General features: G+C 41.6%; 3 protein-coding genes across 4 annotated transcripts in view; 2 read left to right on the top strand and 1 right to left on the bottom strand.

The window, feature by feature from the left end:
• Rnf139 (ring finger protein 139) overlaps positions 1-12,544 on the top strand; it is a 32,010-nt gene extending 19,466 nt beyond the window's left edge. The window contains exons 3-5 of the transcript XR_009593701.1: positions 10,499-10,637; positions 10,907-10,966; positions 11,940-12,544. The gene's annotated coding sequence lies outside the window, so the exon portion shown is untranslated. The remainder of the gene's footprint in view (positions 1-10,498; positions 10,638-10,906; positions 10,967-11,939) is intronic.
• The window catches only part of Tatdn1 (TatD DNase domain containing 1), a 26,680-nt gene extending 5,925 nt beyond the window's left edge, over positions 1-20,755 (bottom strand). The window contains exons 1-9 of the mRNA XM_021643724.2: positions 20,663-20,755; positions 16,592-16,657; positions 14,357-14,406; positions 11,897-11,960; positions 9,739-9,882; positions 9,607-9,649; positions 5,550-5,635; positions 5,422-5,462; positions 2,935-3,011 (exon numbers count right to left, since the gene is read on the bottom strand). Coding sequence (XP_021499399.1) covers positions 2,935-3,011; positions 5,422-5,462; positions 5,550-5,635; positions 9,607-9,649; positions 9,739-9,882; positions 11,897-11,960; positions 14,357-14,406; positions 16,592-16,657; positions 20,663-20,684 — 593 coding nt within the window. The 5' untranslated portion in view covers positions 20,685-20,755. The remainder of the gene's footprint in view (positions 1-2,934; positions 3,012-5,421; positions 5,463-5,549; positions 5,636-9,606; positions 9,650-9,738; positions 9,883-11,896; positions 11,961-14,356; positions 14,407-16,591; positions 16,658-20,662) is intronic.
• On the top strand, positions 20,709-27,329 carry Ndufb9 (NADH:ubiquinone oxidoreductase subunit B9). 2 transcript variants are annotated; one of them, XM_060389387.1, is made up of 4 exons: positions 20,709-20,807; positions 23,530-23,722; positions 24,613-24,726; positions 27,108-27,329. In XM_060389387.1, exons 2-4 carry the CDS (start codon positions 23,558-23,560, stop codon positions 27,237-27,239), a joined length of 411 nt encoding a protein of 136 aa, XP_060245370.1. In that variant the 5' UTR covers positions 20,709-20,807; positions 23,530-23,557; the 3' UTR covers positions 27,240-27,329. The 2 variants fall into 2 exon arrangements, with proteins under 2 accessions (XP_060245370.1, XP_021499408.1); XM_021643733.2 differs by having other exon boundaries at positions 20,762-20,922.

The raw sequence follows: 27,329 nt of genomic DNA, 5'->3' as shown, positions 1-27,329 counted from the left end.
ACTTTCTTGATCCTGCAACACTGATCCTTTTATTGTCCCTTGATAATCACTTCACCCAACAACATTTTTTTGTTGAAACTAGTAGACGTCTGTTAACCCAGCTCATCATAATAAAGCAAAACATGGAAGAAGAAATTATTAATAACCTTAAGTGCTAAGTGACTTAAATCTTATAGGTCTAGAAAAAGAGGCTAGCAATCAGATTTACCCAAGAAATATCCCAGAACTACGTACTTAGAATGCTCACATATTCTTATGGAAAGAAATTTTTCTGGGTTGATTTTCTCTAGAAGGGTGTCCCATGATCTTTGCTAGAAAAGTAGAGTAGGGCTGTATATGGTGGGATGTGCCTTTAATTAATCCCAGCGCTCGGGAGGCAGAGGCTGGCAGACCTTTCTGAGTTTGAGGCCAGCCTGGTCTACAAAGCGAGTCCAGAACAACCAAGGCTATACAGAGAAACCCTGACTTGAAAAACAAAACAAAACAAAGTGGGTAGGGATTTATAAATGAACATGGAAGTGTTGTGGAGCAGAGTGAGATAAAAGAGGGTACTGTCAGTTCAGGCTTACAGCCCAATCTTGTCCATACTCCCTCCCCGAAAGAGAAAAAGTTCAGCCATGTAGCCCAGGCTGGCCTCAAACTTGCCTTGTAACTGAAGCTAGCTTTTGAATTTCTTTCTTCAGCATTTGGAAAGGCATGTGCCACTATGTTCAGCTCCCCCCCCCCAAACATCGAAGGCATTTGAACATTCAGAGTCCCCATAAGAGAACATACACACAAGGGAAACAGAACCAAGATAAAAGCAACAGAACAGTGAGAAAATTATTTCCAACTATAATATCTTCAGAAAGAAGGCACTTCATCTGTCAAGACTGTCGTATATGAGAGAACTTTAAAGCTAGAAATAAAAGCTGAAGTATATTTCATTTTGAAAAGTTGAAAATGAAGCAAATTTTGAAAAGTGATAAAGTAGAAATGGAAAATGATAAAGTAGAAATTATAGGAAAGATAATACCAGTTAACAATTCTGAGCTGCCCCTCTCTCTCCAAAAAAACCAAGATATTCCCAGGAGTGATTCTTTAAAAAAAAAAAAAAAAAGCTTCAGTTGTAAGGAGCCAGTACCAGAGTAGCAGGATAAGTGACCAAAAACAACAACAAAGTCTCCAATTATTAAAACGCTCATAAAACTAGCCTTATCCCTATATAGAAAAAACACAGTAGGTCACAGGGAAAGGACTGGGGCTCTGAGTGCCAGTCAGTTTTCACCAGCACTGAAGAATCAAAAATGGGTTCCCCTTTCTTTCATTAACTGTCCAGGTATACTTTGAAGAATAAAATAAATCCATTTCCAAACATCTAGAACAATCTAAAAAAAGAAAAAGAAAAAGTTATTTTCCATGAAAAATGTCCAGGAAGCAGAGACTGTTCACCAAAGCAAACATGAACGTATGTAGCGTGGGCATCTGTAACCCAGCACGCGAAGGCTGAGGCAGCAGGGCCAGTCAGGGTCATCCTCACCTACATAGTGTACAGCCAGCCCAGTATACAAGAAAGTCTTATCTCAGAGCAAAACAAATGAATAAAACTCACACCAGAATGCATGAGAACTTGAGAAGTTAAAATATGCATTCTTTCACAGGAGAAAGAGGCATCCAAACAAAGAGAAGGCCTGGAACTATCTGCATAGGCTTCCTTATGGAGAAAACCAAGTAAGATATGTATATGGAGCTATACCTCACTATGTAACCCAGGCCAGCTTCCAACTTACGATCCTCCTGCTTCAGCCTCCTGGATGTGGACATTACAGGCTTGTGACACTGCCTGCCTGGGCTTCAAGTTTTACAGTCAAGGAAATAAAAATATGAGGCCAGTTAATCCAGGAAAACAAAAAGTGGCACATGAAAAGTGAGCATAGTTCCCCACACGGGCAGCAGTGACCATAAAAATGACAACCACATAAAACCCAGAGTCCTGAAATAGCAACAGAAGACATGGGACAACGCAAGGTGGGAATCAGTGTGCTGTGTGTCTTAAGGACAGCGGGAGGCCTCAGAGCTGGTGAATATGCAAAGATGTACAGCAGCAGACACCCAGCACTTGCCTTTGCAGAATCGACTGAGATAGAGGAGTGCTGGGGGAGGAAGGAATAACTGTCTTTGTCTTTAGTATGCCTGACTTAATCACTGTGTGTATTTGTATGACTATCAGTTTAAAAATTTAACCATTACTTAGGAAAGACTCATCCTGAGATATATCAATAGGAATAAGCACTGCCACCACTCTGCTTCCCTAAGAATTATACCTGATGTCACCAGTGATCATAGTAAGGGCAACACTGAAGAAGGAAAGCAAGTCTATTCTAGTCTGTAAGTTATCTTCACTGACTTCCTAAGAGAACAACTGTAAAAAATGCTGACAGAGCTGACAGAAAACAAGGCCAGGAGCTTGCTGTACTGGCTGACTTGTGAGGTGGTTTGAAGTTTAGTGTGGAGTTACAGAGGAAAGGTCACTGAGCAATGACCAGAGGACAGGTTCTCTCACACTTGGGGTAATTTTAAACCTGTTTCCCAACTTCTGTGGCCTAAGAAATACACAAATGACTGTCACAGAATACTCTTTTCCCATGGCCAACATGCGTGCATTACATAAAGTGCTGTGAGCATGAATGCTGGCAGCATGAAATAGCCTAAGAGCACACTGGACTGCTAAAGAAAGTCAGCTGCTGGCCTCAGCACAAGCTGTTTCCATTGTCAGCACGCAGCGTAATAGTGTAACAACCATAACAACAGTCTGCTATTTAATTTCTTATGTAAGCAGCTACTAAAATTCTCAAGGATCAATGCAAAACATGCCAACTCTAATAAAAATAGATTCTAATATGACAATTTAAGAAATCTGCTAATAGAAAAATTAAGGAAAACCTGAGAACGTACCAACCATTAAATCCTATATAAAGGTCCAAGTCAATCAAAGCAGCTGCTGCCTCCTTCGTACCATCAAATGAGTGCACCTAGGGATATATACGTATAATTTTTATTATAATAACCTTAAAATCTGCAATAGCATCGATATACTTTTTAAGCAAAAACATTACACACACGCACACACATACACAGTCTTTGATTCACAGGGTTTTTAATGTGGTAGACCCTACAGTGTTTTTCTTCCAAACCAGATTTGATAATCACAGCCTTTGATTATTTCTAGGGATACAAAGCAAGAAGTTTGTTACCTAAGGTTTCTCTGCAGACTATCAGAAGGACCCAGAAAAGGGAGCCAGGAAAGGTCTGGGACACTATTCTCAAAATCCCACTGCATTTCTCTTCTAGATGATACTTTTCTTTTAGAAGAGAAATGATTAATCTTTAAGAGGTAACTTTTAAGGAGCTCTATAAAGTGGTGAGAAGGTGCTTATAAAATGTTAGTTGTGGGCCTGGAAGGATGACTCAGCAGTTAAAGTGCTCACTGTTTTTGCAGGGGACTTGAGTTCAGTTCCCAACACCACACACACACCTCAAAATCAACTGTAACTCCAGCTCCGGGGATCTTCTGGCCTCAGTGAGTACCTTTGTGTGTGTGTTATGTCACACAAATAATAAAAGTGAAAAAAAAATACTTGTACATTATCCACCTCAGTTAAACAGGAAAAAGGACTGAGCACTGACTTTTCTCCTGCTTTAGGTGCATGCATGTAATCAGAAATAATAACTTAACAGTAACACTCCTTTACACATGAAGTCACGTCACCACTGCAGGAATAACATGTTCTCAGCTATGTTTTACAGCTGCTTGCAAGATTTGCAACACCAAGCAGAGGAGAGCCTTGAAAAATACACAAGGGTCAGCAAGATGATTGACTAGGTGAAGGTGCTAAGCCCTCAGCACTTTCAGTGAACTGGAAAAAAAATTCCCCACTAATACAAAGATAATTTAAAATGTGATCTCCTATAAGCAAGTCCAGAGAACCAGTTATTAATGCTTTATTTGGAAATTTCTTTTATTAAACCCAGACATTCTGTTTGCCTTTGCTGTTCCTGGTATTAACGTTTTGAAATTACAGACTAATCCAAGTAAAGTCTGTCTTAGAAATAAAGGAAATGAGTGAGAGGTGGAGTTTAGAAATGACAATAAATGCCATCAGTAATGCCCAGGGCATTAATTAAAACCTTTCTCAAGTCCTAAGTATAGCTCCTAAAGGGAAAATTACAGAGCACATAGTCAGTAAACTACAGAGGAGATGTGCAAAGTAACATTAACACGACAGCAATAGAGAACACACACCTATCACTAGTGGTATGCAACGCCAGGCAGAGGGAAAGCCTGGAAGAAAACATGAGGGTCAGCAAGATGATTGGCTGGGTGAGAGCTACGTGGTGGAAGGAGAGAACCAACTTCTGCAAACTGCTCTCTGACCCCCACACAGACACCATGGGACATGTGTGTACACATTAATGCACAAATATAATAAGTACAAGTGTGTTTCTTAAAATTTCCAAAAAAAAAAAAGTGTCCAAGCACAGCAATATAAGTATTACAGTAAATGCTGAGGGTTAGGTCCTTTTTCCTTGACTGGCACAATGGACTGTGATTGAAATACATAAATAAAAATTTAAACACCTAAATAACTGCAAAAGGTGGTTGTTGAACCTCTCTTGAAATTGTATATGCAATTTTGTATGTGTGATTATCAACTCAAGCCCATGATATAAACGGACTAGAAATCACTATCACAGATACCACAGCTAAGTGATAGAGATATTTATGGGAAATGTGTCAAGAGTAAAGACTGACATGACCACACAAGAAACATTTAGGAGCATGATATACATCATGGAGGATGAGCCTCTTCATCAGAGTGAGAAGAGTGATTACTAGGCAGCAAGCTAGGAAAGAAAACCTGCAAGAAACAATGGAATATTTTAAGACATAAAAATTGGTTTAGGTTTCCTCTGAAACGTAAATAGAAGAACACCAAGGATGGCTGTTGGGAAAAGAATGCAGTGAGAGGAGACAGAAATTCACGTTTGATGGCACACACCTTTAATCCCAGCACTTGGGAGGCAGAGACAGGTGGATCTCTGTGAGTTTGAGGCTAGTCTGGTCTACAGGACCAGCATAGGCAAGGCTACCCAGAGAAGTCTTGTCTTAAAAAACTAAAAAAAGACACAAAACAAAAACAAAACCCAGAAATTCACATTTGTTTCTTGAGTAGAATCTGCTTATTGTATTTTGAGCAAAAAGAAGTATAACTAGAAGTGTCATTTGTTTGTGCACTATCCGCTCATAAATCTAATAGTAAAGTTTACATGTCTTTCAACTAAAAGACTTAACTACTTTTGATTTCTGAATTAGCTGAAGCCAACCTTAATAACAAAGACATTTTTGTATATCCCACATTTAACCGATTACTTTATACTCACCACTCCACCCACACACCGATCTCTATTTCTTCTCATAATGTCTGTGAATTAAAAACAAAAAAAATCAGACAAGTAGCCTACTTACCTCACAGTTTTTAAATTGTAATGATATTTCATTTTTAACTCACCCAAAAACTCAGCATGTGAGTTTCGACAATGAAGAAACATTGGTAATTGTGTTTGTTCTGACAGTTCAAATTGTTTTTCAAAATATCTGCACAATGCAAAAAAAAAAAAAAAAAAAAAAATTCCACACCAAAATTTTTATTTTAGCAGGAGACATAATATAAAATAATTTTTGACTAAAGGCATTTGATTATCTGGAAATGGCGACAATAGTGAGTTGAGATATTAAAACACCAGGCATTTTTCTGCCTCTTCTGGAAAGAGGTGCCTCATTGACTAGGATCACAAACCATATTTTCACAATGTCCACTGTCTCTCCATTTAAAATTGGTGCTCTATGCCTTATTTAATGTTTGGGTTTTTAAATGACCTTCTCAGATCCCGCTGGGCTAGAATAAGCAAAAGCAATCTTGTTTCAGTTAAAGTGAAGACTTTTGCAGGTTAGAAAACATAAAAACTTGGAAGACAAGGTTAAGAATTACTAGGAGTGGGCTGCGGACTCCAAATGGGCAGCATTTGCCCGCTATCCAAAGCCTTGGGTTGGATCTCCAGCACTTTGTGGAAGCAAGCGTGGCAGACTGAGACTGTACTTTCAGCACCTGCGCCACTGAAACCTGTTTCAAAAAAAGCCCAAGAATTATTACTAGCCACCCCTTCCATAGCCACTAAAGTAGTACATGTGCCAACATCCAGTGTGCTCTGTCACTGTGTAAATGTGACCCTGCAGGTGGCTCCAGCTACACACCACAGGCATGATCTCCATGTGCTCACCATGTGCTCACAACTCCATGGCCCAGCCACATGACCAAGGCACTGTCTTACAGAACCAAAGACTCCTATTAAAAAGTAGCTTTCTGTCACAGAATAGGCAAAGGTATAATAACACTAAAAAATAACACAAGCACATATAATGTACCCAGAGAGTTTACTATAATTTAAGAAAAGAGCCCTATGTTCAAGCTAGATATCATTAAGAGGTCGTTGGGGGTGTATCTAAAGAGATGGTTCAGTGGTTAAAAGCACTGACCGTTTTTTCCAGAGGACAAAGGTTCACTTCCCAACACTGACTCAATACCTCACAACCGCTTGTAACTCCAGTTCAGGGAATCTGATGCCCTCTCCCGGTCTTTTCTGGTACTGCATACGTGCACAGATAAATGCAGGCAAAACATTCATACACATAAAAGTAAACGTTTGAGTCATGTGGGGGCTGGTGAGCTGGCTCGGCAGGTAAAAAGGCACGTGCCGCATAGTGATGAAGGCTGACATTTGAGTTACACTCCCAGAACCCACAACAACATAGAGCTCAGGAACTAAGTCCACAAAGCTGTCCTCAACCTCCACTTGCATGACATGGCATGCATGCTCCCTCACAAAAATAAACTAAGAATCTTGAAAATTTTCATGTGGCAAAACAAATCAAAACACTCTAACAGTACAAACTGAGGATAACAGGTATAAAACATCAAATAACTAGTGTCTTTATAGGGAAAACAAAACCATCAAATAAGTTTCAGAGCAGGAACTGTCAAAAGCTGTCTGTTTATTTTGCTTATAATTTCTTCCGTTCATAAATAAAAATCCTTATTGATTTAATTTGCATATTTCATCAAAGCTCTGCTTTACTCCCATTGAATCACTGCTTCCCTTTATAGCTTGGGTCAACACTAAGGACAGAGCTTGAGAAGGCCAGAGCAGCAGCTGTTACTAGTTAGGACTGAGGCGCTCCAAAACCCAGTGAGGAACACTGGAGGCAGTGATCTTTTCCCAGGGGGAGGACAGCTTGGAGAGCCTCTACCCTTTCCAGAGTGCCCTAAGTATCCTCAGGGTCATTTTGAAATCTTGTATGCTATCTACCTTTTTAAAAAAGACCTAGGGCTGGAGAGATGACTCAGTGGTGAAGAGCACTGTGTACTCTTCTAAAGGACCTGGGTTCAATTCCCAGCACCTACATGGCAGCTCACAATTGTCCATAACACCAATTTCAAGGGATCTGACAATGCACATAAAATTAAATAAATTACTTTAAAAATAAATAAGTAAGTAAGTAAGTAAATAAATAAATAAATAAAAAGACCTATATAATATTAACATTTTAAAGCTCCAAGAACAATGCCCAGAGCCTGCCTTGTCTGGCCTCGGTGGGAGAGGATACAATAACAATGAGGACACTGAGATGTATAAAGGAACAGCTAGCCAGGGAACAGCAAGACGAAATCGTACCCCAGGCCAGTCCTGCTTATTGTAGACAGCATACTTTAACCCCATTGAAGATGCCTACCTACTGTTTCTCACACACAATACCTATTGTACATTTAAAATGAAAAAAAAAAAAAAAAAAAGATTTTATAAAACAAATCGCTGGGTGTAGTGATGCACACCTTTGATCTCAGAACTCGGGAAGCAGAGGCAGGTGGATCTCTGAGTTTGAGGCCAGCCTGGTTTACAAAGTGAGTCCAGTACAGCCGGGGCTATTATACAGAGAAACCCTGTCTTGAAAAACAAAACCAACCAACCAACAAACAAACAAACAAAAAACCCAACAAATCAGATAGTACGTTAATGTTTCACATGCTACAAAGCCAGGTGTAGTGGTGTATGCCTTTAATCACAGAACTCAGAAGGCAGAGGCAGGAGGATTTCTATGAGTTTACATAGTGAGTTCCAGTCAACCTGGAAGGGCTACAGGGAGACCTTGTCTAAGAAAGAAAGGAAAAGGAAAAAGGAAGCAGAGATGAAGGGATGGGAGGTAGCTTGGTAGTAAGGTACTTGCCGTGCACTCATGAGTACCTGTGTTTGATACCCAGCAACCATGTAAGAGAGAGCCCCGGGTCCTAGTGAGGGACCCTGTCTCCAAAAATATCACAGACGGCTTCTGAGGAATGACACCCAGGATTGATGTCTAGCCTCGGAGTGCACGCGCACGCGCACGCACACACACACACACAGACGTGCCTAAGTGTGTGCTCATATACATGTACACAAAGCAAAGTATAGACCAAGATCAAAATTCTAACTACACAAAGCAAAGTATAGACCAAGATCAAAATTCTAACAACAATTAAGTTCAACAACAATTAAATTTCCTAAATGGATTTCAAATGCATACACCTTCTTGTCTATTATATTTATGGACTCCCTTGTCTATAAAGGCCACAAGAACCAAAACGAACTCTTATCACACTGAAGAGGCACTCCGAAATCATTTACAGAATAGGCTGAGCTCAGCTCTATTCCAGACTGGCACTTGGGCATCTGATGTGTGTTACAGCATAATGTATTCCCGCCTATCCACTCTCAATCCTAACTCTGACTGGTGATGGCAGTTATCTTCAGAGAAGTTAGAAAAACTTACACTAGCAACACTTTCATGCAGTATTCGGATTGCATTTGAGAATCACTTTTAACTCATTCTAGAAGACAAGCCACCCGGAGAGGTAACCCTTCAGGCTCTGCAACAGCACTGTTGTGTGCTGAGGCTTGCCAGTCTGTGGCTCAGGAGGATAATTGTGGCCCAGGCAGACACTGCAGTGGACCAATGGCCTGAGAAGCTGAAAAAGACAACAGGCTTTTGGCCGGTATAAATCTGTTCCAGGTTAAGTGAACTGATTACCCGGTGTCTGAGAGACAGGGCTTATGATATCTCTAAGAGTCCTGGCAGGTATAATGTGGAAAGTCCCTCAGGTTGCATGGATACACACCCCCCAAAAATCAGATGACAAAATTTATTAAGAGGTAATTTGATCCAGATTATTCTTTATGCATAAAAAACTACAGTGGGCCAAGAGTAGATAATTTGTGCATAAATATAGCATTGGTACCACTGCCAAAAAGTCTGATAATATAAAATTCACCCCTTTGTTTTACCATTCAAATAGAATCCAATGGTTAATCAGTTGGGGATTATTAATTACATGCAAATATGTTATGGACTGTTTCACTTTTTATGCATGTCAAGGAAAACAAATACATCGTTTTGTTCAATCAATATTACATTGAAAAAATAAAAATCATTCTTAGGAGTTTACAACCATTTTTAAAGTCGACAAATTTTCTTACTTGAGCTGAGTATCTTTGGAACAAAACTGAAGTCGGTCAAAATCTTGAAAAGACAGAATGATAATTATTCAGGATTTGAACACAACAAGTAGTTATTTCAAAATAATGTTAAGTGGTGAGGTTGGCACTTACCAAGTCCACATTCCCCTATTGCTACAACTTTCCCCTTGTTGTTCTCAGCAAGGTTCAGCAGTCCTGCTAAGTAATGATCGGGGCTGTCCTTTTCAAATTCATCACATCTCGTGGGATGACACCCAACTGTGCTGAAAAACATGTCTAACAGAAAATTGCATCTTAGGGTTATTTTCAGACTCTCTTTCATGTCATATTTAATATATAAAAATGAGTGACCAAAGTAATTTCAACTGATGTTTGATGCTATAAACAATTCAAGCTTCTAGAATTATGTACATTAACATTTTTATAATAATTTTATTTATATTAATAAACAGTATATTATTTATTTATATTAATTTATATTAAGCACAGGTTATTTACTTCATATCCCAGCTGTAGCCCCTCCCTTATTCCCTCCCAATCCCACCATCCCTCCCTCATCTCCTCCCTGCCCCTTTCCAAGTCCACTGATAGGGGAGGACCTCCTCCCCTTCCATCTGACCCTAGCTTATCAGGTCTCTTCAGGACTGGCTGCGATGTCCATTAATCAACATTTAAAAATATTTTAAAGGTGGGATATGAATGTAAAAACTGCCTTCATGTATTAATATAATAGTCAATTCAACTCTTTCCAAAGCAGGTCATTTATCAAGCTCATTATAATGAAAGTGAAATTATTTTAAAATATTAATTTTATCTTTTATATTTACTGTTTACATGACTACTACAATTCATGTATTTAATATAACAACCATAATGTACCTCCCTTAAAAAGGTCAGCATAGACTGGAGATGGTTAAATATGACTACTACTTCTGCAGAGGACTGGAGTTTAGATCCTGCATCAGACGGCTCACAACTGCCTGTAACTGCAGCTCAACAGAGATGGGACATCTCTGGCCTCTGTGGCACTTGTATGTATGCACAACTACCCGACACACACTCGAGCATACCATAAAAATAAGTTCAAGATTTTTAAAAGGTTACTAGTAGGGATGACTTAAAAAGTGGGAAAGAGGGATTTTTTTTTTTTCTAATAAAAAACGAAACTTAGTATTTGGAGGGCAGACTTTTAGCAGCTGTTAACAGTAAGGAAACAAGCCAGAGGGACTGGGAGAATGGCTCAGTGTTAGAATGCTTGGATATCATATGTAAAGTTTTTTGGTTTTTTTTTTTTTTCCAGAAGTTCAACAGGTACTTGCAAGTGAACCCATGGAAGACCCTTCCTCAGGCTTTCACACAGGTAACAGGAGGCAACAGACAGCCCTTTAAAGAAGAGTGGGAGGAAGAATAATAATAAAGATGGGAGAAGACTTTTAAAACCACGTGGAGGAAAATCCTCCTCTGTACTTCCAAAAAGTCCTGGGAAGATGGTTGTTTTCATATTTTAACATTGAGAGTCAATAGAGCCTAAAGAAAAGCGTGCATTTCATAAAGATGTCTATAAAAAAACAGGTTTTGTTAAGATTTCAGACATTAAAAGAATAGCTGTATTTTGAAAAAACAAACTCTGGAATACCTAATCTCTAGGTGTCTAGCAAGTATACATACAAAAAATTCCATGAATGTCAAATAAAATTTTAAGTAAATGTGAAGTGTATAAGCATGAATAAAGTAAGCACCCGGAGAGCAGAATAGTTTAATTGTTATTGCATGTGTTGAGCAGTGCCCATGGAGATCCAAAGGGATGCCTCATCCCCTGAGCTGCTCCATGGGGGTGCTGGGAACTGAACTAGAGTCCTCTGCAAGCGCGTGCTCAATTGCCGAGCCATCTCTCTAGCCTTACGAGTAGTTTATTATATAATTATTTAAACTCCTGCAGCCTTACACAAAGTCTGATTCACAAAATAAATGTTCAATAACAATGATAACAATTCATATCAAACATTAAAAAACACAAAACTCTATAGAACATAAACATAAACTCTACATCAGAATTACTTGAAGCTAAATCATGTCTGTGCACAACTTCGCTCTTACTGTTAAGTACTGTAAGATTTTACCAAACATCAAACATACCAAAGCATACTCTAAACTTTGTCATCTTACACATCAGTCTACTTTCCTGCTATTTCACAGTCAGGATTCACTGTATTTGTATCTTAAACAGTTCTCAGAAAGACTCCTTCATAATTAATTCACATTTGGTTTTGTAAGAGTAATAAGAGGGTACCATTTGTTTGTGCCAACTTCAGTGCATCTTTACTGTCTTGCAGACTTCCACCTGTGATCATAAACTGAAATGGCAAGAAGTAAAAGAAGCTGAATCACACAAGACCGTCAGCTGTTCCCCAAACACCTTCCCTCTAGTTCCATGGGGAAGGTCATCTCTACAGAGTACTCCTGTCCACGCACACACTCCCACAGCATCCTTGCGCTAAACAGTAACGTGCGTTCAGGTTCGTCTCTGTTAGAGACAAATTCCAATTCTTTTGGACACAATTTATGTTACAGAAGACCTGCCAAGCCAGAATTCTGTTCACTGAAATCAATGATCATGTAAATCAATAATTGAATAGTACTGATTAATTTAACAGGTCTCCATATATGCGCTGGGAACTCCAGGAGATCAGAACTACTTCTGTAAGAATACCAATAGGCTTTTCATCTTTTTCAGTTTCATTCAATCTCCAGTGCACAGGGAAGTCACCCAGATGCCGCTTGATGTACAGTCTCCTAACAGATATGCAAATGCAGCTGTCTTCTTGGTCATTCAGAAACTTGACAGAATGTAAAATTAATTCCTTGCTGCTAAGGTTTGTTTGGGAAATGGCTATTTTTCATTAAAATATAATGTTTGTTATAGTTTATCATTCTAAAATGACTTGATGTTTAAGTATTTCTGCTTTAATTCATAAAATAGCATATATAATACATTCAACCCACATGAAAGCTTTCTAAAGGGCCTATCATAGTAGTAAAGAAAGCAGAGGGTTCTAAACCGGAGACCGACACATTAGTGTAGTGACTGCTTTATAAGGACGTAATCGTGGTTCTTGGGAAATCAACACACTTCAGACAGCCGTTAGAGTCACTTGATGGTTAGGATACTATCTTTGTTAATCTGTCAGACAGAATTAAGAACCCAGTGTCAAAGGTGACTACCAAGACAGTGCTGTTTAAGGTACACAGTTTCTGAAGGATGATTTAAGGGCACCGATTATTTTTTAAAACATACTTTGAGTCTCTCTAAGCTAAAGTATTCGTTGTAGTATTTGTGTGCAAAGAGAATGCACACAAAGGTGGAATTGCATGTGAGAAACAGATACTGTCATAAAGCAACATAAGCCTCTAGTATGACTAACCACTAAGGATCCATCCGGGGAATATACAGTAACAAAACCTCAAATATCCATAGAACATAAGATTTAAACAATTTTTAAGATATCAGGAAAACTATTCTTTACCAACCTTACCTAATTCTCAAAAACTAGACTAGCTGCCCACATATAGAACGTTAATGCTGTTGAACAGTTTCTAACCAAATCTACTTACAGTCCCTATACTTGTAGCCTGAGAAAGGGAGGGCAGGACTAAGCCATAGACTCCTCTAGCAGCATACAATCTCCTGACCTTGGTGATGTCATCAGTACATCAGGAAGGCTTGTTCATACTCAGTATTTTCTTTAGCCCTCACAACGCTTTTAAGACATTCATTTTTTATGGATAAGAAAACTGAAATCTAGAGTATCCCAAGTTTCAAAGCTATGAAGGAGGAAGTTGGGGCTAGAAGCCATGTTTGGGATGTCAAAACCATGCTTCTAATTACCAGAATGTAAGTGCTGGTAGCAAACTTAGTAAGTCCAAGTGAAGTCTGCCTCTGTCCTATTGTTTCTTCTCTTGTTTACATATATGTATGTTCTTGATTAGAAATGGGTAAACTACTCATGCTGATATGGAGAAATTCAAGAGCCTGATGACTTCAGTGTTTGTAGAAAAGCATTAGATGCAAGTGACTTATGATGAGGGGGTAAACATATGATGAAAAGTTCATATAACTTTGGTCCTTTCTCATTCCTTTTGAATAATCAATATAATCTTAGGGTTGGAGATTGCAGAATTTATTTAACTAGTTATGTCACATTTTAGATCTGAGGGTTTACATTTGAAGCAGTAGTTACAAAGTGAATTGAAAATATAGAATATAACTATTTCTTGTAGGTGCAGACTTGTCTGCCATTTGCACAACTAATTTAGAGAAATACTTGAAGAATCTGACAGAAGATAGTTAATGTTCAATTTCTTATTAGAAGTCTAAAAACTTAGAAGAATGTTACTACTGTTAAAACTAATGAGTTTTCCCAGTTATCTGATGGTATATCCACAGCTACCTAAGTATGGTGACACATGATGTGTTTTAGATGACTATCTCTAACACATGCTAAGTGAGATAGAGCATTTATTAATTTTTTCTATCACAGACATTTTGTTACATTTCCGATGACATTCCTGAGGACTGTGCAAGATAAATGGTTGCGAGCAGAATAACTATTTCTATTAACTTCCTTATTTTACACATAGAAATAGACACTAAGTATGTGCCATTGGCTCTTTCTCTTTTACTTTGCAGCATTTTAACTAAAAAATTTTTTTGAAGCAAAGAAATTCAACAATAGCAAAATTCAGGTGTTACCTTTTTAACACCAATCTGGATAGCTCTCTCTATTACATCTTGTAAGTCATCTGTTTAAGAAAAATCACATAAGAAAACCTGGTAAGTAAATATTTATGTATATAAGATATACAATTATGCTTTTTTTATAATTTTTATCTCTCAAAGTAGCCATGCACAATCTTGTGATAAAACACAGCCAAACTAGTGCTATTTACTTGTAATATAGTAAAACTAGAGTTGCAAAATCTTAATATATACAAAACAAGAAAACGAATAATTAGTTTAATTGTACTTTTGTTTATCAAAAAAAAGGAGAAAGTGGCAGAATTCAGGAGGTTCAAATTAAAGATGAATGCTAGACTACAAATCAAATGATGTGCCTTGTATCTGGAACTTGTATTTGTGTGTGTGTGTATGTGTGTGTGTGTGTAGGCTAGAAGACAATACTAGGTCTTCTCCTCTCTCACTCACTAGCTTATAAAAGTGAGGCTCTCGCTGAACCTGTAGCTCACTGTTTCAGACAGGCTGGCTGGCCAGCAAGCCTTCAGGAGCCACCTGTCTCCCTGCCACACACTAGGTTAGACACGTGCTGCTGCTCTTAACGTTAACACGGGGGCTGGGGATCCAAACTCTGAATTTCATGCTTTACACAGCAAGTGCTTTATACACTGAACCATCTCCCCAGCCCAGCATTGACCAGAAACAAATAAGCAGCAAAATAAAATATAAAAACTCAATTATTAATTTCATGCTTAAGTATCAGAATAAATATAAATAGAATTCAAGTGAGACAAAAATCACTTTACCTAATTTATACTGAGAATAACAACTAGGTTTGCTAGATTATAAACTGCAGTAGTTGTGATAATTGACTACTGTATAATTTATGTCATAAACACAGACACATTCATATATACATGTAACATCAAAGCATGAAATTGAAGCACCACAAAGGCAAGGAAAGCAGAATGTAAATTTACTCAATATTTAACTTTATTATATAAGTCACACAAAAGTAGCAACCAAATGTCTAAATGAAGTAAAAGAGGGAAGTTTTAAAGCGAGACTTGGGAAATTTTGTTTTTTTTTTGTTTCAAGTGACAGGAATATTACTTGCGTTCAGGAAAGCTACTACCACTACCTAGAGAAGCTCAGTGTGGTCAGTTTATGACTTAGGTCACTATAGTATGGAACTTCTTCATTCTGAAGTGCAAAGTTAGCATTTCTGTTTGCATGTACAGAGAGCACAGGCACTCTCCTCAGGCAGTGTGCAGAGACACTTCTGTTGCAGACATTCTGCTTTTAAATTTTGGTGTCATCACCATTTCCTGCTCAGTCACCTCTCAGCTAACCAAACGCCTTACAAATGAACCTGTATGTGGGAGAGAGCCCAGTGATGCAGTGCTTGTCTACACTTATATCAGTCCCCAGACTGTATTCTTAGGACTGGAGAGGAAATGAACTTACATGGCAGTACAAACCACTTGCTTCTGGTGAAGCCTACACATAATCTTATACAATAATCTGGTCCCACTATATACTAGGTCTCTAAGTAGAGACACAGATGGAACGGGGAGAAGACAGGGGAAAGAAAACACACCTTTCTTCTATTAGACTATACTTTGTCCTTGTCTGGAAAATGTTTTTTTCTTTCTAAAAGATTTTTTAATTGTGTGTGTGTGTGTGTGTGTGTGTGTGTGTGTATGTGTGTATGTATAGGTATGTGCACATGAATGCACATGCTGTCAGAAGACAGAAGAGGGCATCAGAGGCTCTGGTGCTAGGGTTATAGGTTACATAGCTGTGAGCTGCTTCGCAGTGTAGGTGTGGTTTCAGGGAACTGAACTCGGGTGTTTCGGGTGTTTTTCACGAGCAGTAAGTCTTAACTACTGAGCCATCGATAGCCCCTGAAAATGTTTCTTAAGAACTTGATAAACTGATGTTCACAGGAAGTACCTGTTGGGTTGCATGCCCTGTTGTTCAAAACAATGGTTTGCAACTATGGCTTGTTTATAATGATGAGATTTTTGCTTTGTTTGTTTTTTAAAAACAAGTTTTCACTATGTAGCCCAGGCTGCCCTGAAACTTGCTAGTCTCCTTCCCCTACCTCCTGAGTACCAGGCTTTTAGACTTGCATTCAGCTACACAGAGTTCTTTAATATTTCAATTTTAAGATTGAATTACGCTTTTCAAGATCTCCTTACGCAGAAAGTTTGTCTTCATAGAAGTCACCTTAGTAAAAGAGACATTTACCTTGATGCTTCTGCACCCCCCTATAAATTCCTCTGAACATAGGATCTGTCAGGTTGATACCAATATCTGTGGAAAGCAAAAGTAAAACAGATAATCATTAAAAATATTTACTTGAAACATCTCTAAACAAGCTTTTCATTCACACATCCATTCAAATAGAATCAACAGGCTGGCCACTTGTTGGCAGCTACTATGATAAGACCTGTGGGATACAAAGATGACTAAGATGTGATTTCTGCTCTCTAAAGGCTCATGGCAGAAGTGCATCTTTAGACATTCAGAAGTGAATGGGGCAGACCCATTCACAGGCAGTGGAGACACTGAGGGGGATAGGAAAGTTCATTAAGGAATAGAATTAAAATACATCATAAACACATGAAACTGTCAATAAATTCATCAAATACTAAAAACATAAAATTAAAACCACTGTTACTATGGGACACAGACAAGGAATTTCTCTAAGAAGTTGATAGTTGGCTCAGAGGAGGGTCCCAGAAAGAAATGGTACAGAATCAGGTACACTTGCCCAGTGTGGCGGTTTGGATGACAATGGCTCCATAGGCTCAGTTGGCGGGATTGTCTGGGAAGGATTGGGAAAGTTGTGGCCTTTTGGAGGAGAGGTGTGTCATGGGAGTTAACTTTGAGGTTTCAAAAGCCCATGCCCCCACCTCTCACCAGTACTTGGGAGAGCAGGCCCTGCAGCACAGTGGAGCTGGCCCAGGTGGAGGGGGTGTGGGTGAGCTGGCACCAAGGGTGTGAGTCTGAGGGAGCTGACCCACCACTCATCTGCTGTGGGATGACAGGGATGCAGAGGTGTGATGCCCCACTCTCACCCGCTTCCCCTCACCAACTCCGGCAGTCAGGAAAGCTGCCCACATGGTCCTGAAATCAGGAGAGCTATCTCTGACCTTCACAGCTGAAGCATTCAGGAGAATGGCCCTTCACCTCATGTTAGCAGTACAGTAGGGCTGGCCATGGTCGAGGGAGCATGGGTGAGCCAGCCCCTAGGGGGAGAGCGAAGGGGAGCTGGACCCACCAATCATCTGCTGTAGGGTGGCATAGGTGCAGGGTTGAGGTTCTCGCCCTCCTCTCTCCCCTCAACCACCTGTGGTAGTCAGGAGAGCTGACCCAAGGGGCCATGAGAGTGGTACCTGTACCTAGCCTGGGCAACATAGTAGAGCTGGCCCTGATGGTGAAGGCACGAGTGAGCTAGACCCAAGGTGAAACAGAAGAGCTGACCCTGCCAAGGGCAGCGCTGGTGGTGCGCATAGGGAGAGCTCAGCTCAGGCCCAGATCCAGGGCCCTGAGTTGGACCACACCAAAATCTGTATCATCTGCAATGGAATGCATGAAAGGGCCAGTCCTGTTGACCCAAGACTTCAGGATCTTCATGACACAGGATAACAGGAGTCCCAGTGAGGATCCAATATTAATGGTGTCATGGAAGCCAGAGACCTTGAACTAGACCGGTTACTCACTGCAGTGAGCATTTGCAAGTGAAGAGGTTTAGGCAGAGGGATATACTGTGGCACAATGTGACACTACAGCTTCCACGAGATGTTTTCTACATTTTGGATTTTGTTGTTTGCTTGTTTGTATGTTTTTTGAGGGGGAGGTTGCAAGAGCAAAGGACAGGTAGGGGATAGGGAGATGAGTGGGACCAGGGTACATGATGTGAAATTCACACACACACACACACGCACACACACACACACAAAATCAAAGTTTTTTTAAAAAGTTAAAAAATATGTACTACAAACGCGGAAAAAAAAAAAAGCCTCTGCTAATTCCAATTAGCTTTCTCTCCTTCCTGGTTGTGGATCAAGATATAAATAAGCTCTTGGCTACGGCTCCAAAGCCATGCCTGTCTGCTGCTATGCTCCCCATAATGATGGCCAATGGAACTGTGATTCCTCAATAAACTTTTATAAGTTGCCTTGGTCATGGTGCCTTTCACAGCAACAGAAAAGTAACTAAGACGTCAAGCCTTCCGGGTATGAAACAGAACAGTTATTTAGAAAGTTAAAGGTTTTCCAGTTGCTGAAGAGCACAGAAAAGGGTTTAGCCAGATTATGGCTCCCACTTAACATTAAAGATACTGGTGTCAATTGGATGCCTGATGATTTTTAATCAAAGGAGCAAGATTTGCATTGAAGACATTTCATTCAGGCATACTGGAATCTGGAATCTGAAGGGAGCAACAGAAGTTAGAGTGTCTCACTTGGAAACTGGCAAAAGCTCAGGTGCAGTGAAGATTATGGAATGGTGATAAAAGTGGAGATGTAAAGAGGGGAATAACTCCCTTTATTCCCCAGCTACACACAGAGGCTGACTTTGTCAAATGCTGTATGAGGAGTCAGGAAATACACATAATACTTGGTCCTTATCCCGTGGGAATGCAGTGTTCATGGAAACTATAGTATAATGTACAACCTAAGTTCTACTGTAAGCAACATGAAGACAATAAATCCCATCTATCTCATTATTGCATTGCTTGAACCTAGCCTAAACACTGGCATGTGGGATACTTTTAGTCTGCACATTACTACTGCCTATATGGAAGCACAGAGGTGGAGCTTCTGCCAAGCTGCCCCTCAGGATGTACTCCTCCAATGTTATGATGGACCTTGAGAGGTGAATAGGAGTTTGGATAACCCAAGAGCTAGTAAAAAGAGAACTCTAGGCATTGGAACCAGCAAGAAAAACACTGCAGAATATTTGAAATACAAGTGCACATCTGCCTACCAATAGAGATGAGGTGATAAATTCATACTTTCCCACAGGAATCGCATGACTCACAGCCCACAGCCTTTCCCCCTTATTATTAGAACCTCCGTTGCCTTTATAAATGGGCTAAGGACAGACTTCACATCCTCACCTTACCAAATTTAATGGCAACATCTATCCCTCCACTGTGACTCACATCAGTTTCCTCTAAAACCTACTCCTGGCTCCCACAGAAAATGTTCTCAGATGGAAGCCGCTTCCTCACTGGCCCACCAGAAACATCTGTGGAAAGACTACAATAATTCAGCACTCTGACACAGGAGCAAAGAAGTTCAAATGAGTTGATTTGAAAGTTTGATCCATGTTCCAAGAAGTACAATAAAATGAAGTAACTACAATCAAGCAATTATGGAACGACAGTGAGCTTTGGAGTCAGAATTCTTGCCAGTTATTAGCGGAATGAATGATCTTGGTCCATGCTGAGCCCTCCATTATCTTTGTGGATGAGCAGAATTTTCCTTCTGGCAACGGAATATGACTCAAATCCAAGAATAAAGATGAAAGCATTTTGCACATCAAAGGCCCTATAATAGGTAATTATTACCACGACCAAGCATAGTACAAAAACTGTAAGATGACATCACCATATGGAATTTGAACTATTAGCTATATTGTCCTAGCATCTTCAGTGTTCAATGCTCCCAATGAAAAACTGTGTTATCAAAGAACCAACTTAGTCAACAGCTCATCTCTTTTCCCCTCGCGTGTACCTATTGCCAGGGTGCATGAATGTATTTGTGTTCACATGCATGTTTGCAGATGGATGTACATCTATGTGTAGGCCTGACACTGACCCTGATTTCTTCCTCCATTACTCAATGCAAAGCCTACCAAGAGTTATCTATGAGAGTAAGCGATGACTGAGTGAACCGGTACCTTGAAGGCACTGCCCGGAGTGCCAAGAAGAGGAGCGCGGATTCACGAAAGACAAGAGAATAATATAGTGATTAAGCTTGGGGGCGGCGCTTTTTCTTTTGAGGGGAGGAAGAAGACTCAGGGACTAGCCCATGCTAGGCAAGAAGTCTACCACTGACCCACACCCCACACTATCCCATTATTTTCAATTGAATAAAATACACAAAAGCGCAGATCACAATTATGCACAGCTCGTCAATTCTCACAAATGAATATGCACTCGGGAAACCATCCCTGAGCAAAAACCAGATCACTCATTGCCGGCACTCGAGGCCTCCCGGTATCCTTTGTACCCTCGAAAGGCCAAGCCACGAGGAGGGGCCCTGGGGTCGCCAGCAAGACCCACGGCCAAGGAAAACCCGCCCTTACCCACGAACTTGAAGCGACTCATGACAGCGCAGCAGGCTCCTCCCAGGCAGAAACGGAAGTGGCCTAAAGCACGCTCATTCTTCCGGCCCCGCCTCGCGACCGCCCCCTTCCGGGTTCCCAGCAGCCTCCGCGGCGGCCGCTGAAGGTGAGTCGGCCGCTATGGCGTTCTGCGCTCCTCCGGCCTACCTGACCCACCAGCAGAAGGTGTTGCGGCTATATAAGCGCGCGCTGCGCCACCTCGAGTCATGGTGTATCCACAGGTGGGGAAAGGGTACCTGGGGCTCGGGGACGAAGGCCGAGAGGACCTGTGGGCCGGGCTGCTCAAGGACTTGGGGACACAGGGAAGGAAGCCCGCCCTTGAACCTGGGTTCTGATGTAGCAGTAGCTGCTGCTTGATCTGGCAGAGACGGCTGTGTGGGGCGGGACCAGAACCCAGCGCAGAGGGTTGCATGAAGAAAAAAAGTACCTAGCACTGGCATTGTCATCGGTTCAACGCTAACGTTTTCGTGACTTTGTCGTCCTTAATATTAAGGGTAATACGTACATGATATTTGGTTTGCAGAGTAACCTAGAAATTAGTGGTTATTTTAGCCTTATTTTACAGATGAGCAGGCTGAGTTGACTTGTCCTTGATTGCTCAGCTTCTACGAGGCCAAATCAGGATTAAAATTTAGGTTTTTGACGCAAAGTCATCAGTCTCCATCAGCATTCCTCTATTTAGCTTTGCCCGATCGACCTGTCTCATTACTGTCATGTCTTCTTGGCCTCCTACATAATTTTATTCCTTTAACCACGTGAGAGTTAAGGGTCTCATATGGTGGCATATATTGAAGACAGAGATATCTTCTCCATTACATAATGACTTTGAGGCCACCCTATGCCACCATCATTGTGCTCCGTAAGATTCTTTTTACAAATAAACAACATGGAGACTTTCATGACCTAAAAGAAATGCAAGATGCCGTAACAACCCATGATGTGTCACTGCCAGACCTCCACACTCTTATACTAAAGCCCAGCCCTACATGAAGGACTTCCAAGAAAGTGATGGAAAACCAGGTACCCTGGAAGACCTTCAGAGGGTAATCCTGAATTCTGGGATGCAAGTTTGTGATTATATGTCTTTGTTATGGAAGCAGGTACAGCATATGGTGTTGTACAATTGATAGCTTCTTTCCTAAGTGTTTCTTACTTGTTTGAGAGAATTTGCAATTCAGTTTTTATTCTGGATGGCAAATAAGTAACAGTTAATCCTCTTTTGAGCTGCAGTTCCCATGGATTAGTGGGGAAAGTGACAGGTAAACTCACAGGTAACAGAACTATTAGTTTTACAAAAGAAGTGAAGCTTGTAATACACCTGGAAATATTAGGGTTTGTAATCATGGAGAAAAGATCAAACCAGCAACTGTGACAGCTCTGGCCCAACACATTTAATCTGACATCCCTTCTCTGTCCTTGCCTGAATCATTTCCTCTTTAAAAGAAACAAACAAAAACTGTGAATATGGCTATCACCTGTGTGAAAGGCAGGACAACTTCAAGCATCAGTGCTCGCCTTTTGCCTTGTTTTTCACCACTGGGTGTGCTAGGCTGTCTGGCCTAGACACCTTCAGAAATCTGTCACTTCCTCATCTTGAGGAGGGGCACTGGGGCTATTGATGTGTGCTCCCATGTCTAACTTTCCTTGGGTTTTGGGCCTCCAAAATCAGGTCGTAATGTTTGCATGGTACTTTACCTACTGTGGAGCCCTCGTTTGTATTCTAGGCTGTTTTCTGGTTCCCTCCTAAGGTTCTGTAGAGCTGTGTATCCTCTGGATGTCCTCCATGTTGGCATTTGAGTTAGCTGTATTTTCAGTTGTTTGTAAGGTCATCTGCTATTCACTAAACTGAGTTTATCCAGATTCTTTAAAAGAAAGTTATTTTTCCACTCCTTCGTATTGATTATCAAGTTCCCTGTTCCAGTTAATGACATTACTAGCGATTCAGCAGTCTTAGACTTGTCGTCAAGGATTCTTCTGGTTTCCCTTCTGCCTGTAACACACATCCTCGTGCACCGTACCTTATTGGACACTGCTTTTTGTAAATTCTTTTCCAGTGTAAGGCCTGGTATAGCATTGAGCACGTGAACTACGCCAACCACTTTGTGACGTGTCCTTCTGTATTTTAGCTTATGGAATATATATGTCAACCTTTACGTTAAGTAACTTAGCCCCGACTCTACAGCTAGTTTAGCAGCAGTCTAGAGAGGTCCACCACATGGCTTGGTGGTCTAGACGGGTATTTTGTTTTGTTTTCTTGTTTTCTGTGTGTTCCCTGCTTTAGGCCCTTGCCATCTGTGGCCTGAACTGTTGTCAAAGCCTCCTGATGTCTGCTCACTGTTTATTCAATACCAGCCTGTTACTTACCTAAGGTTTGTGAGCAGGCGTGAGAATCAGCATTTAAGGACCACTGACATGACTTGAGCAGAATTCTCTCCACTGGCTCATCCCCCCCCCCCCCCAGTCATCTGTGTACCTCTAGGATTTGGGGCATCATCTCACAAAAGGGGGAGCACCTGCAGTGGTTGTCAATGAATATGTATTGAATGAACCTGCAAAAAGCTGTCACCTTTCTGTCAAAATCCTCAATGCTAGGAGAGAGGAAAGTGGGTAGGCTGTAGTCAGTACACTGTCTGTTGCTGAGGAGAGGAAAGTGGCTAGCCTGTATACACAGTGTCTGATGCTCCTGTTCGAGGACTGCAGAGGGAGCACTCGCGGGGACCTGTAGTTGGGGAGGCGCCAGAAAGTTGCTCATCTGGGATGCATTGGTGGGAGTGCTGCCCACCCGAGCAGATAACTCTTCTGATATCCACCATTATTTCTGATTTAAGGGACAAATACCGGTACTTTGCTTGTCTGATGAGGGCCCGGTTTGAAGAACATAAGAATGAGAAGGATATGGTAAAGGCGACAAAGCTGCTGAGGGAGGCAGAAGAAGAATTCTGGGACAATCAGCATCCTCAGCCGTATATCTTCCCTGACTCTCCCGGGGGCACCTCCTATGAGAGATATGAGTGCTACAAGGTAGGTGAGGGAAGATGGCAGCTGCTTTTCAGGAGGCCAACTTTGTCCCTGTTCCAGACCTCCGCTTACATACCACATGCCATTTGAGTAGTTGCTAAAACAGCTGAAATAGTTTTTCTCTCTTTTCATAAATTCAGCTCTAAGGTTTTGCAGTGTACTTTTGGCAAACCATAGTGATATTTGGAATATAGCTCATCTGGGGAACTTTTTAAAGTTGGCCAATTTGGATTGATGCTGAGCATTGCTGAGGTACTCAAGTACTGTTTCTGTAACTCTTGGTGTTTAGGAAATGCAAGCCAGAGGGGTCTTGCCAGCTCTGTTGGACTAACTTTAATGTTTCGGCCACATGTCCCTTTACTTTAAGTCGTTCTCTCTTACCTCTGGTTACTGCTTGCCCTCTGCTGGTCATTGCTTAGAGTCAGAAACAGTCTGATAAGTTTTACACACAGACATACGCACATATGTACGTGTATGTGTGATATATGTGTTGGTGTTGGTGGGTGTACTTGTAGAGGCCAGAGATCAACTTCAGGTGTCTTCCTCAGTTGCTCATCAGTTTATTTTCTGAGAAAGGTCTCACTGAACCCAGAGCCCATTGTTTTGGCCAGGCTGGGTGGCCAGTGAGCGAGCGCCAGGGATCCTTCTAGAAGTCGTCCGTCACCTGCCCATCACTGGGATTACAGGTGCTTATCACCATGCCTGCTTTTCCATGGGTGCTGGGACTCTAAACTCAGGTCCTCATGGTTGAGTCTGAAGCACTTTACCAAATGAGTCATCTCCCCACCTGATAATGAAAGTCCTTAGAGTTTGTCTTCCATCTCCTGAGTAGGCTCTGTCCCTGACTTGTGAAGGTAGCCTGTCGAATAACACATAATTTTCTCTCTTGGCAGGTTCCAGAGTGGTGCTTAGATTTCTGGCACCCTTCTGAGAAAGCAGTGTACCCTGATTACTTTGCCAAGCGAGAGCAGTGGAAGAAACTGAGGATGGAGAGCTGGGATCGGGAGGTGTGTCTCTTGACAGTGCACCGTAGCAGTTTGCTTGGCCAGCATGTGGATGGAGCTTGCCTCTGTGCAGCCATGGCTGTCACTCTCACCTCTTAGCTAGACTTGTAGTTTCTCACTGTGTTCAGTCTCACACTGGCCATCTTCCAGAGAAGTTGTCCCTATTGTGTTTTGAGCTTCTCTGATCTCTGGTTTCTTTTCCCACCTCCCGCTTCACCTGTTCTTCCTGTTCTATCAAACTCCTTACCCTTTCTCCACCCGAGAGCCCTGGGCAGTTTTCATTCAATTCAGGTTGTTCAGAGTTAGGTGTTAGCAGCTTTTGCCATAGTGTGAATGATATGTAGAGAAGACGGAGTTCAGTTTAGGGTTAGTGTAGTGTTTAGTGAACAGGTTGTATGGCCCATAGTAGAGTGATAACGGTAGCTGTGTGGGAGGAAGTGAGCATTCAGGATGCCCTCTGGAGGGATGTTTGTTGGTTGTGGGGGATGGGTGAGGGACAAGGAGAAACCGGTGGTTTCCAGGGTCTGAGCTTTACTGTCTGGATTCAGTGTTGTTGTTGAGGTGGGAAAGACTGGTGGAAGGAGGAGGGAGGTCCCCTGTGTCGGGGATAATCAAACATTCAAAAGGGTGCTGTTTGAGAATCCGCCATCTGTGAAGTATAGATTCCACCTGGCAACTTTGGGTGTAGGAATCTGGTCAAGAAATAGAAATTTATGACTTTTCAGTTGTGTTTAAAACTTTAGTAACAAACAAGATCATTGAGAGGAAAATAGAAAAGATTCTTCCTCCATAATTTTGTAGATACACATATGCAAATGCATTCAGGTTAAAGGGTTTGAAGACACTTTTGTGAATAGCATCTGCCTTTTCAGTATCCTGAGAGAACAGCCGAGGGAAGTGGGTGTGGAGGGCGTGAGCACTTGGAAGAGCTGTGTTAGACGTTGAGAGGGTGAGCTTGTTGGGAAAAGGCTTGCCAAGTGATAAAAGGTGTCCCATGTGACACTGGGTCATTGATGTGTTGGGACATTGGTTTGTTCCAGTATTTCCTTCTCAGCTATGCTGAAGGTCAGGTCCAGTTTGCCCATTGAGCTGTTTCTCCAGCTAAGTAAGAGAATCACAGAGGCCAGTTGGTGGTGGGCACGCCTTTGTCCCCAGCACTTGGGAGGCAAAGGCAGGAGGATCTCTGGTAGTTCAAGGCCAGCCTGGTCTACAGAGTGAGTTCCGGGACAGCCAGGGCTACACAGAGACACCTGACTTAAAAAAAACAAGACAAAACAAAACAAAACAGAGAATTACAGGAGACTTCAGGTGGTTCAAAAGGGAAGGATGGTCATGACAGGGTCTAAGCTGGATTTAAAAAGGAAGTTGAGACAGAGGCTGATGTTGAGAACTCCCAGCTGTGGGAGGACATGTCAGTTAGTTTCTTCAGAGTCTCAGGGCATTTATGTAGATGGGTAGGCAGGCAGCAGTAGTTAGCTAGGTATAGCTAATAGGTATCTCAGTCCACCATCTTGAAGTTGTGCTGGTTCTGGGAGATAAACTCCAGGATGTTGATAATAGAAGTCCTTGGCCAAGGTAGAGTAGATGGCCTCTGTGGCCAAGGGGCACCATGTTTTATAAGAAGTGTTACAACGTATATGTTTTCACATGAGCAGCAGGCTTGGTCTGCCAATGTCCACTGAGGACCTCTCCCGAATTCCTCCCTTCTCTACTTGCCTCCCCTTTCTGGATGGTGGTCAGTGCTGTGTGTTGATGAGCTTTTATACTTTTAGGCCCTTTCTCATTAAAGTGATCTTGAGAAGCCTAGAGCAGAAATTGTTGGGCAACATCAGCAGGATGGAGCTTACTTCTCATGTTGCTTCAACCTGGATCTTTGTCCTGGCTGCTCTCTAGGAATGTGTTAATTGGCATCTCTAACACACCTGAGCTGGGCTTCTTAGTGCTTCCAGAGAGCACTTAGATAAGACAGTATTTTCCTGGGGCCCAGAGGAAGAGCATGACAAGAGGAATTAGGAAGACATCTGTGGCTGTGCCTAAGAAGTAAGAGGGGAAGAATGCTCAGTGAGCACTTGCCTGGCTCACCTGTGATGACAGTACCAGCAAGGGTAAGGCAAGAAGACTGAGGAGTTAGATGCCAGCCTGGTCTAGTTGCAGGCTAGCAGACTTAGCCCCATAAAAGACACTGACTTCAAAAGGCAAAGGCTCTTCAAGGACTTGTTCTGACTTGTAGACTCAGGCATGGAAGTAGTCCAGTCCAGTCATAGTTTCTATGACGCCGAGACTCGTGGTGGAAGGAGGCACATTACAGGCTGTCATTTGACCATGGCAGGTGGGTCTCACAGTTAGATCCCTGTGGTAATTACTCCTTCCTTGTCCCCTTCTAGGTTAAACAGCTGCAGGAGGAAACACCACAGGATGGTATTATGACTGAAGCTTTGCCTCCTGCCAGAAAGGAAGGTGACTTGCCACCATTGTGGTGGCATATTGTGACCAGACCTCGGGATCGGCCAGTGTAGGTACAGGCCCCTCACTGTTTGTGCTTGCAAGTGAGAGAAGTTACAGAACACGTTCACACTTGCCCTAATAAAGATAACTGAACATGGTCA

The sequence above is a fragment of the Meriones unguiculatus genome, chromosome 8, assembly GCF_030254825.1.
Source record: "Meriones unguiculatus strain TT.TT164.6M chromosome 8, Bangor_MerUng_6.1, whole genome shotgun sequence".
In the NCBI taxonomy this organism is placed as follows: Eukaryota; Metazoa; Chordata; class Mammalia; order Rodentia; family Muridae; genus Meriones; species Meriones unguiculatus.
The sequence above is the reverse complement of the archived record's forward strand: the minus strand, read 5'-3'. Positions and strand labels throughout refer to the sequence as shown.

Excerpts from the sequence above, each read along its gene's own strand:
- Ndufb9 (XM_021643733.2), top strand. The coding sequence starts at position 20,822 with ATGGCGTTCTGCGCTCCTCCGGCCTACCTGACCCACCAGCAGAAGGTG. Across the intron at positions 20,923-23,529 it reads GAGTCATGGTGTATCCACAG|GGACAAATACCGGTACTTTG; the intron begins GTGGGGAAAGGG and ends TTCTGATTTAAG. Across the intron at positions 24,727-27,107 it reads TGGAGAGCTGGGATCGGGAG|GTTAAACAGCTGCAGGAGGA; the intron begins GTGTGTCTCTTG and ends GTCCCCTTCTAG.